The sequence below is a fragment of the Balaenoptera musculus genome, chromosome 9 (assembly GCF_009873245.2).
Source record: "Balaenoptera musculus isolate JJ_BM4_2016_0621 chromosome 9, mBalMus1.pri.v3, whole genome shotgun sequence".
Classification (NCBI taxonomy): Eukaryota; Metazoa; Chordata; class Mammalia; order Artiodactyla; family Balaenopteridae; genus Balaenoptera; species Balaenoptera musculus.
In genome coordinates this window covers 11511540-11523764 of record NC_045793.1, presented here as the reverse complement: position 1 = coordinate 11523764, position 12225 = coordinate 11511540, and the positions used below count along the sequence as shown (strand labels likewise).

The 12225-nt window shown below is 39.1% G+C and overlaps 1 protein-coding gene across 1 annotated transcript; it reads left to right on the top strand.

Moving 5' to 3' along the window:
• The first annotated feature begins 4672 nt into the window (after positions 1–4672).
• LOC118901046 (olfactory receptor 13-like) lies at positions 4673–5598 on the top strand. The gene is given in 2 exon segments (XM_036864022.1): positions 4673–4835; positions 4838–5598. Coding segments are annotated over 2 exon segments (924 nt in total).
• Positions 5599–12225: the final 6627 nt, after the last annotated feature.

Here is a 12225-nt window from a genome sequence, read left to right as displayed (position 1 = left end):
GATGCTATCAGACCCACCAAATTATAGGAGAGAGTGATCACAGCAATCATGCATCATATACTGAATGTGGTATAACTTAGGACAAGAGCATGTGCAGAAGACAAAGTAAGTTGGATGGACAGTTGGCCCAGATCCCCATATCACCTATATCACTGACGCTTCTCTCTAATGTATGTATGTATTTTTGTGTATGTGTGTGTGCACACGTGTGTATTATCTCCAAGAGATTTCCTACAACCAGTTGACAATTTAGGAAGAAAGGCCTGATACAAGGATGATTTGTCTAGATATATTGGTGCAATATATGTAACACTCAGGTGGGGGGCCTTAAAGGTAATTAATGAGGTTAAACTTGTCATTGCCCATAGCTAGCCATTCAACTATTCCTCTACCTTGTGGGGAGAAAAGTTTCCTGAGATAAGAATATTCATGGACTCCTGAAAAATGGCAAATGGGTTGATTGGCTGATAATGGATCTGGAAGGAGAACAGTTGGAATATTGGGTGAATGGAGGTATGGGAAAAAGATGTGGGATGGTACACAAAGTGTATGAATCTGTACATCCCATATTCATGCCAACCAGAGACATCATTGCAGAAGAGGCATTAAACAACCAGGTATAGCCAGTAAGTGTCAGGCAGCCTCTGCTTTCAGCCACTCCAGTGATTACACAGTGAGCACACAAATGCATTAGGCATGGTAACAGAGACGGGGACTTTGCACCAGCACAGTCTGCACCTCACCAAGGCTGCTTTACTGTGCTGAGTATCAGTTCCGTTAGCAGCAAAGACCAATGATGGGTCCTCAATATGGTACCTTCCTCTTAAGGAGACCAATAAGTCAGTTGGTGGCATGCTGATTCCTTCCACCCTACAAAGGGCAATGATTCACTGTGAGTGCAGATGATACACATCACAAGTATGACTTTCCCTTTCTTGTGTGCAGTATCTTGATTAGTACCTTTGTTGGAGGGCCATTAGATGATCTGATTTCTGATACGGTTTCCCACATAGTATCACCTCAGTCCAATAGGCCCATTTCACAGCAAAGGAAGTGACAAAGGGCAAATGACCAAGGGATTCACTGGTTCCAACACATATTGTATTGCTCAGAACTTGTAGACCTGATAGAAATTGTAACCTGACACACAGATTTAAGGCAGTGGATTGTTGATAACACCCTGAAGAGTTGGAATACTGTATTCCTTCAGTATAGACTGTGATAGTAGTATTTGCCTACTCTGATAGGTAGAATACATATAACCAGCCCCACCATAAGGGCAAAGAGGACAGGTGTTGGCCCTCTGCTTTTACAGAGCTCTGTCTTTCCCATAAGTGCAGGTCCAGAAATTATCAAAAAGGAAAATTTTTCAAAAGTAAGCTTCATGGGCTTCCCTGGTGGCGCAGTGGTTGAGAATCTGCCTGCCAATGCAGGGGACACGGGTTCGAGCCCTGGTCTGGGAAGATCCCACATGCCGCGGAGCAACTAGGCCCGTGAGCCACAACTACTGAGCCTGCGTGTCTGGAGCCTGTGCTCTGCAACAAGAGAGGCTGCGACAGTGAGAGGCCCATGCACCGCGATGAAGAGTGGCCCCCACTCGCCGCAGCTAGAGAAAGCCCACGCCCAGAAGCGAAGACCCAACACAGCCAAAAAAAAAAAAAATTAAATAAATAAGTAAAGTGCAAAACTTATTAAAAAAAAAAAAAAATGTAAGCTTCACTCAGCCCTTGTGCCTTATTCATTCATCCTCCAGACAGATCAACAAGCTGCAGGGCATGTCCAACATGAAACCCTAACGGGTGCCCACACATTTCCAGATCTGTGCTCAAGGATGTAGCTTCTGAGTTACTATCTAAAGTGATTTAATGGTTATTACCTTTGAATACAAGTTTATTCTCCTATAAGGTTCATGGCAGCTGGGAAACAAGACTATGTACACTAAAAGAAATATGGCTTTGGGAATTAATGTCAAGTTTCACTGTCAGACAATAACCAGGGATGAATCTCTGCATCTCCTGAGTGCCTCTTGAATGTTTGGGAGCTGGAACAACATAAAAATTCATGAAACTATAATAAATTCCCGTATTTCGGTACCTGTATATATTCATGGGGTCACCAGAGTATAACTTAATATGTGTGTACCCTTTTAATTATGAAGGTATTTCCTGTTCTTTTTTTAACCTCTAAAGGTCTCGCTATTTCTCTGGCTTCCTCAGAGACAGACTGCCAATCCTCTTCAGTCTCAGAAGGGGAACAGTGGTTGGCTTCTTTATGTCTCTATAGGGAGCACACTGCTGTAAGTGAGACCTACTGTCTCATGCCCTACACAAAGCCCTTATGACAATTGAGAAGGTGCCCTGTGGAGATAATAAATGAATAAAGCCTTCTCTTCTCTTAGGCAACATGAAAAGCCAAGATCCTTCGTTGGCAGTTCTCAGAGGAGGAGCAAGCCTTCCAGCACCATCAGGAAATTTAGCCACACCAGGTACGTTTGCTTTTTCTGCATGAAGATTTTGTGAGGTCCTTACACAAAAATCATCCCTAGATACACAAGTTTCTTAATTACTTTTGTGAGTTCTGGTCAAATATATTTTAACATCATTTTCATTGCCTGTTAGCTTTCACTGTCACTCTTCAATATCATGCAAAAGTATATTTTTATTAATGCTCAAATTTTTCTCATTGACAGTATAAATAGGCTGAGTAAAAGATACTATTAAGCAATATATCAATATGTTAATATAATGAGTATATGACTGGTTATTTTTTACTGGTAGCTATTTTTAAGGTAACGAGATAAGTGTGTACGACTTTCTGGTAAATGTTTAATATTAACCAAAAAAGCCCAGTACCTTTTTATTTTAAAAACTAGGCTTAAAGTACCACATATAGAGGGAAGTCAAATATCTAAATATATAAGGACAAATATTCAGTTATTGGATAAGTGTACAAATAGTTATGTATTTATGTACAGTATTATGAGACCAGAGTCTAAGCAGTTAGTATGAGTTCAGAGTTCCTATCATTGATAGCTCCACCCTCAGAACAATGGTAGGTATGTAATAGGAAATCAATAAATACCAAATTATTTTATTTTCAAACTTCTGGACCTGACACTTATCATTGGAATAGCAATAGGGGAGTAACAAGGCAAATGGGATGATTTTTAAATGGGTTGATAATTTTATAGCCATTTAAATTGAGAATTACTGCTCACTTTTGCTCTCTTCAAGACAAGATGAGTTTACATTAAAAAATGGGAATAAAATTTAAGCAAGGAGGGCAATATCATGTTTATACGTACATTCTAATTGTGGAATCATAGAGTAAGAAAGATGATTTAGTTCAATCTCTCAAGGAATTTAAAGACCCCTTTGCAGTATCCCTCACAGAAGTCCTCTAGCTATTGCCAATCACGTGCAGAGACAGTATCTAAAACTGGGTATTTCTAGAGTGTTTATCAATATTGAGTCAAAATCTAACAAAGTTACTGAATCTGTTTTTGTGTTTAGATAAACAATACAGTACAAATCTATTCATTCATATAAATGTTCATCTAAGTATTTTGTAAAACTAAATATGAAAAAATAGATTTTAGGCTGAAAATAAGTCATTATATTTGAACAAGAAGAGATTTTGTGCAATATTAGTTGTGGAGGTGACAACAGATGCAGGAGTAGAAAGTGTGTTTCGATAGGCAGGTGAGAGGTTAATAGCTAATGGTGTATCTGGGAAATGGTACAGCTACCTTTAGTATACCTTGTCCTTGATGAGCCCTTCCAAGTCGAGATTAGACGTATTGCAGCTTGAGGACTTTGGCATGTGTATCAGTTAAGGGTCAGAGTTTTTGAAAAAAGAACAGAAGTAACTCTAATATGAGCAAAGAAAAGCAGAATTTATTTGAAGGATGTGAGGTATCTCACTGAATGAAACAAAAACTATGTATTCTATTAACATGTGGCAACATAGTCATTGGGTTGGCCAAAAACTCTGTTCGGGTTTTTCGTACTGTCTTAACATCTTACGGAAAAACCCGAACGAACTTTTTGGCCACACCGATATTGTGAAAAATTAGCCTCTGCTAAAAACTTAACAAGAAAGGAAATATATGTATATATGTGTTTATGTGTATGTATGTGTATATATATTTTAGGGTTACCAAATAAATTCGTTTTTAAAAATATTTGTTTGTTTTATTTATTTATTTTTGGCTGCGTTGGGTCTTTGCTACTACCTGCAGGCTTTCTCTAGTTGCAGCAAGGCGAGCGGGGGCTACTCTTCATTGCGGTGCGCGGGCTTCTCATTGCGGTGGCTTCTCTTGTTGCGGAGCGTGGGCTCTAGGCACGCAGGCTCAGTAGTTGTGGCTCGCGGGCTCTAGAACACAGGCTCAGTAGTTGTGGCACACGGGCTTAGTTGCTCCGCGGCATGTGGGATCTTCATGAACGAGGGCTCAAACCCATGTCCCCTGCATTGGCAGGTGGATTCTTAACCACTGCACCACCAGGGAAGCCCCAAATAAATTCTTTAAACGTTCATTTAAAAACACAAAAATTCACTGAAAGTGTCTCTGAACACTTTTTTATACCACAGAAAGGTATAGTTGACATAAATCTATTTTCAAAGACTTCTCTTTAACCATGGACATTAACTGAATTTCCTGTGTCATAGGGATATGGGAGACAATATGACATGTATCACAGAGTTCACCCTACTGGGATTTCCCCTTGATGCAACGATTCAGATGCTTCTCTTTGGGCTCTTCTCTCTGTTCTATGTCTTCACCCTGCCGGGGAACGGGGTCATCCTGGGGCTCATCTCACTGGACTCTAGACTGCACTGTACTTCTTCCTCTCACACCTGGCCATCGTTGACATAGCCTGTGCCTGCAACACCATGCCCTAGATGCTGGTAAACCTCCTGAGTCCTGACAAGCCTATCTCCTTTGCTGGCTGCATGACACAAAGCTTTCTCTTTTTGACATTTGCTGTCACAGACTGTCTTCTCCTGCTGGTGATGTCCTGTGATCACTGTGTAGCCATCTGCCACCCCCTTTGGTACTCTGCCATCATGATCTGGAGAGTCTGCATCGTGTTGGTGGTGATTTCCTGGACCACTGGAGTACTTCTGTCTTTGATTCCTCTAGTGTTACTTTTACCCTTACCCTTCTGTATATCCCAGAAAATCAATCACTTTTTCTGTGAAATCATGGCTGTTCTCAAACTTGCTTGTACAGATACACACATCAGTGAAACTGTGGTACTGGCTGGAATGATTTCTGTGCTAGTGGGACACTTCTCCTCAATTGTAATCTCATATATGTGTGTCCTCTGTGCCATCTTCAGGATCCAGTCCGGGGAACGTCAAAGAAAAGCCTTCTCCACCTGTTCATCTCACCTCTGTGTGGTTGGACTCTTTCACGGCATAGCCATTATCATGTATATTGGACCTAGATATGGGAACCCCAAGGAACAAAAGAAATATCTTTTGCTGTTTCACAGATTTTTCAATCCCATGCTCAACCCCCTTATCTATACTCTTAGGAATTCAGAAGTAAAGAATGCCTTGAAGAGAGTGCTGGGAATAGAGAGAGCTTTATGAAAAGATGGTGGTATCAGTGTTGACAGTGACCTAGGAGGATATTACCTTAAGAGGTCCCAAACCCAACTCAGCATAAGATTATCTAAGACTCTTATTAAAAATAGAACTGTCTCCTGACCCACCATTAGATCACTGATTGAGTAGATGTAGGAAGTATTTTGTAGAAATCTATGCCTTTAAATATTATCATTGTCCAAATATTATCTATAGCAAATTGTGATGCTATTGGATGTTATAGGCCAGTATTTGGAAGCGACAGATCTAGAATAATACTATTTATAATTTCTTCATCAAGCTATGTTCCAGCCCCATATCTCCCAAAATGTTTTCCTCAAATCTCTAGCCCCTTAAGAGGGCTTTAAAAATAAATTCTGTGGTCAAATAAGTTTGAGAATTATTACATATTAAATGTCTCATTTTAGGGGACTCACAATTCATATTATCATACAGTAAAAACTGTAAAAATTCCTATGGTAAATAAAGAATTCTATTGCAATTTTTAGCCAGTGTTTTCCAAACTTATTTGGTCACATGAAATTATTTTCATAACACTTAATTAGAAGTTTACTAGAACAGGAGATCTTGATACTGATTGACTCATTGTGAATATTTCCTGTAACCATCCTCTAGAGCAAAATGATTTTTTGTTCCTGCAAAGTGAGCCTCTAAAGAGGATGTAGGTCTAAACACAGTACCCTAGATCAGCCTGTGAGGGTCTGTGCTCTCTTTGGATACAGAAAGTGAGGGTCACTATCCCTACTCTTCAATGTTGGATCATCTGGAGAAAATTAATCCAACTCTCTGCTTTGTCTTGGATAAGTATTCCAAGATACATCTCAGGGGATGACCTCATTCAATTTAAAAAATTTATTCTGTATACATTTTCCTACTTACTGACTGCATGAAATCAATCTATTTTTCTGTCTCAAGGCTTTAAAGAGAAAACCAGGTTTCTCAAGGGAATCTGGAAGGATTTGCAAAGTCGATCACCTACATAGTATATAAGCTTTAGAAAAGTTTAATCGTTGTGTTTAGAAAATAGAGACACGGGAGAAGTTCTGTAAGAGAATGTTCACAGGAACAGGTGCACGATGAATATGATGGATAAAAAGGAAATGAATATAAAATAGAATGCCCAAGGGGCTAGTTGATCCTTTGGAGATTAAGAACAAAACAAAATAGGGAAGGTACATTATTTATTATTCATCGGTTATTCTTGCAATGAAAAAATCTCAAATTATAGCCACACAAACAAGAATTTCCTGACACTCTATATGAAATGCCATATACATTACTAGAATCTCAAAAGACAAAGGGTTAAGTGAGGTGTTTATGCAGTTATGAAAATTTCCTCCTAATGAAAAATATTCTATGTATTTTGTGGCTAAATACATAGACAAAACTTTAAGAATTTTTTTTCCTACTGCTGGAAGAAAATAACACTGTTTTTAAGGGATATAAAGTAAATTATATCTTTTGCAAATTATGGTTTTTTTAAATGTTATCTTGGAATATAGTCAGGTCTCAACTACTTGAAAAGCAGTAAAGCTTGGAGATAAGTAAAAGCTTCTAAGCACAGTTATAAAAATGTTTTGGTTGTAAATTAAACCCTGGAGTAAACTGAAGAAGTAAGTTCTATCAAAAGCTTTAATGGAGTTAAGCCCTGCTGAACAATTAAGAATTTGGGGGATTAAGAGAAACTACTTAATTGCACCAGAGTGTTTTATATTATTGAACAAATATCATCATTTCTTTTTAAAATTTTTTAAAAATTAATTAGTTGGGCTTCCCTGGTGGCGCAGTGGTTGAGAATCTGCCTGCCAATGCAGGGGACATGGGTTCAAGCCCTGGTCTGGGAAGATCCCACATGCCGCGGAGCAGCTAAGCCCGTGTGCCACAGCTGCTGAGCCTGCGCGTCTGGAGCCTGTGCTCCGCAACAAGAGAGGCCGCCGCAATAGCGAGAGGCCCGCGCACCGCGATGAAGAGTAGCCCCGGCTCGCCGCAACTAGAGAAAGCCCTCGCACAGAAACGAAGACCCAACACAGCCAAAAATAAATAAATAAATAAATTTAAAAAAAGAGTTCCCCTTCACTTCTACCCTCAACAGAGTGAGCAATTTAAAAAAAAAATTAATTAGTTAATTAATTTTTAGCTGCATGGGGTCTTCATTGCTGTGCAAGGGTTTTCTCTAGTTGTGGTGAGCGGGGGCTACTCTTCCTTTCGGTGCATGGGCTTCTCACTGCAGTGGCTTCTCTTGCTGTGGAGCACAAGCTCTAGGCACGCAGGCTTCAGTAGTTGTGGCACGCGGGCTTCAGTAGTTGTGGCTCACGGGCTTAGTTGCTCCACGGCATGTGGGATCTTCCCAGACCAGGGCTCGAACCCGTGTGCCCTGGGAAGCCCTCATCATTTCAATAAAGGGATCAGTGTTCTTGTTTAATGTTTAATGGGGTTAATGTTTAGTCCTTAATAAAGTTTATACTTAATTAAGTCAGAAAATAGTGTTCTAACCTCTCAGTTAACCATTTCTATGGGAACCCTGATGATCAGACTATGAAATCACAATTTGAGCATCAGTGTTTATCTGGTGTGGGGCTTCCTCATTGGGAGTTATGGTCACTGAAGAACTGACTGCCCCTCACAAAACTCACGAGATAATCATGGTTAACCTGGATGCCAATTTGAACCTTATAATGGAGGATATTTCTTCTCAGGAAAAGGAGTACCTATACCCATTATCCAAGATTCCCCAATTTTCCTCTCAAAAATCTGAGAAATGAATAAAAAATAAGGACATGGCTCAATGAGCCTAGAATCAGAGCAAATGCAATTGAATAATATTGAAGGGTATTTTCTAAAACTAGAATAAATTTCCCCCCCAATAGATCACAGTTCTCATAATCAGAAACCAGGTGTCTACTAAATGAAGTTTCTGTGACTTGGGCTGTGCTCAGTAAGCAAATTCTGCCTCTTTAATTTCCCAGTTTTCAGGATTCCAAATCAAACATTGAACTTCTGACCTTTTAACACATAATTACTCCAGAAATACAGTTCATAATATTTTACAATTGTAATTTTCCATAAATTCCAAGCCTGTCATGACTTTCTGAAGACAGGTTCATCCTTGACTTGCATATTTATTTCATCAATTAAAAGCCACCAATTTGCAAACCAATTATTAAGATAATTTAATTTGGGAGGTGTTTATATTATCAATGTGTTGATTTTTATTTATTCTACTTTCAAATGGAAATTATGTTCAAATCCTAGTCGACCTTGCTATAACCATAATGGTTATAGATGCAGGTTAAAAGAAGATCAGTGATTACAGAAAATGCCCGGTGCTGACAAAAAATGTCCAGTGCTGACAGATAATATAAATATTTGAGAACATACTTATTGCAATTAAAAGCTGACTGTATTATGTATGTTATTTTCCTTCATATACATTTATGTTTTGTATATGTTTATGTTTTACTCTGACCACTTTTAGAAGTTGTCCACAAGTTAAGAGTTATGTCACCTTGATGTGTGACAAAAAAAACCATGTAATTTTGAAATGATGCATTTTCCTACGGTTAAGTTTGTTTGGTATCATAAATGTTTATATTTAATTTATTATTGTCTTTGTTCAAATTTTTTTACTTTTTATGACCTATGGTCAAATGAACATAGAAAACTATGTTTTCGTTTTGAAACTAAACATATGAAAACAATAGTCCTAAACTATTGTTTTCACAGTATTTCAGTTTTTCTTTTATGTGTTAGTTTCCTGATTTCCACATTTTCTGCAGGTCACATGGAACATGAAAGAGAGAGAGAGAGAGAAAGAAAGAAGGAAAGAAGGAAGGAAGGAAGGGAAAAAGGGAGGGAGGGAGGGAGGGAGGAAGGAAGGAGAGAAAAAGAGAAAGAGAGAGAGAGCAAAAGGAAGGAAGGAAGGAAAGGAGAAAGAAAGGAAGAGAGAAAGAAAAGAAAAAAAGAAAGAAAGAAAAAGGGTCCCAATATTTATGGATTGCCTAATATGCACCTGGCATTTCATACGATTAGGAGCCAACTTTGTGTGTTTCTTCTCACAGTGGCTGTGTACAGTAGGAGCACAGCTGGACGTGTTCTCAAAACTTGGTAACTGTGCCCAGTTTCCCCCAAGTTTATGTCACAACCCCAGTAAGTCAGGAATCACACTGTAATGAACTAACTAGTTCTTAAGTTGCATGATTGATTGATGTGAGATTTCCAAAATAGCATTTTAACTCTTTTATGTTCAGTAAAAGAATGCAGCAAAATACAAATAAATATGACAACATCTGAGGTAGCAAATCTTCTCCCAATCCCCGTAGAGGCAGGAAGCCTCTAGGGGAAGCTGTCTTGGAGAGTGTCCTTTCCTCCCCTGAGGGACTGGACTCAGAATGGAAATTAGAGATTCTTCTAATGGTCAACCTACTTTGGTGGTTTGCATCCTAGAAAACCCTCCTTTAGGCAGGATCTAATAAGCCCCCTGGGACACCTTGCCCCTTTGGACTCCCCAGTCCACTCCCCGCTTCCATAGCCAGCTCTCTGCAGCATCTTCACACCTGCAGTTGTTACTTGGAATCAGCTGCTTTTTCAAGGTGCTTTCTGCCCAACTCTGCTGCAACACAAGGGACCCAGTCACTGGGGAGAAGCTGAACTCCAGATGTTAATGCCAGGAATTTATTCCTTGTCACACTGGGTCTGCTTCCTTACAGGTCCACCTGAACCATCTGGAGATTTTGGAACTAGGTTAGTGCTGGGGATTCATGAAATCCAAATAATGCCAAGTATTAGGCGACTGTAATGAGTGATGTCGTCTCAGGGGTGCGCTCTGGGGCTGTCTGTATTTCCTAATCGTGTGTCCTGCTGGGGATGAGCACAGAAATCGGAAAAAGAGAGTTGCTGTGTCTCTCCTCCCCAGTGGAGGTGGGCATGCACTGCACCTCACAGCACACCCCTTCCAGTGAACTCTCAAGAGCTGCCAGCTAGGTTGAGCCCATCGGAGAATAAAACCTCCTTTTCTGAGGATCTGGTCCCATTTTCAATCAGGAACAGAAGTGAGGGCTCTGCAGCTCCCACAGAAGCCCCCCAAAGCAGGACTCCATCCAACCTTCAGGTGCTTTCCTCTTCTGAGGTCTTGAGTCCAAATGTGGACGCTAATCAGATTGCCTTCTTTTGTTTTACTATCAATTCCTCTTACATATGTTGTAGCATCTGGTCTTTTGATTTTGTATTTTTAATTTAATTTTTATTTTATATTAGTGTATGGTTGATTTACAATGTTGTGTTAATTTCAGGTGTACAGCAAAGTAGTTCAGTTATACACATATCCATTCTTTTTCAGATTCTTTTCCCATATAGGTTATTACAAAATATTGAGTAGAGTTCCCTGTGCTGTACAGTAGGTCCTTGTTCATTATCTATTTTATATATAGTAGTGTGTATACGTTAATCCCAAACTCCTAACTCTCACTTTTATAGTGCTATTCTTCTTAAGCATAGGTAAGGAAATTCAGTCCTCTATAAATGTGAACTGATGGTTATTCTGCTATGGGGACAGTTTGAGGAAAAGTTAATGCTAACTTTTTGAACATATTCGTCACAAATAGTGTACGTATGTGTAGAATTTGGTTAATTTTGTTCTATACAGTGGTTAAGTAGCTGTATGAAAGCAATAACCTTGTGAACATTGACGCTAGATAAAAAAATAAGAAAAGCCTGTGTGATGGATTTAAGTTAAATATATGGAATCATTTTCACAAACCAAGGAAGATTATACTGGGATGTATTATGAGTGATCTTTCATTTCAGGGGAAAATGACATTAGTTCAGTCCTTGTGTTTATGTCTCATCAACAAAACCACAATATATAATCTATGAAGCCCATACACATCTTATCCATTACCCATAACTTGGAGAACAGTGTCAGACACACAGAAAATACTTTAAATGTTAGACTTTCCCAAACCTGGAATGTACATGAATGTATGTGCGTGTGTGTGGTTGTGATTTTGTGTGTGTGTGTGTGTTTGTGTGTGTGTTTGTATGTGTGTGGTTTTGTGTATGTGTGTGTGTGTGTGTGTGTGTGGTTGAGGTGGTTGAGGGAAGTGAAGAAAAGGGAAGGAGTTGCTACTTAAAGGATAATCTCTTTAGTTTTTAATAGAATTGTCACAGTTTTCTGCTCTTTTTAATCCCTAATATCTCTTCAACTAATCACTTTCCCAATAAAAACATTGAAAGGTCAGAAGCCAAAACCTGCTTTCCTGATCCTTCAACTGTATATTATCCACAAAATCGCATTGTTGACTTACATTGTAATACTTACAATTCCTGTGTGGCAGGAATATGCTCAGTTTTTTGTCTCAGTTAAATCATTTAACTATTTAACACGTATTATCTCAGTCTTCACAACAACCTCATGAAATAGGTACTATCACTTTTCTCCTTTCAGAAAAGTTAATCCTAGGGCTAAGGGGTTAAGAACTTTACCCAGCCACACAAGTAGTAAATGTGTGTCTGACCCTTAAGCTTATGCTCTTTAATTACTACTCTGTAGTGCCGTACTATCATACATGAACAATCCAGCAGGCAGGAAATCAGTAAGGATATAGCTAAACAACA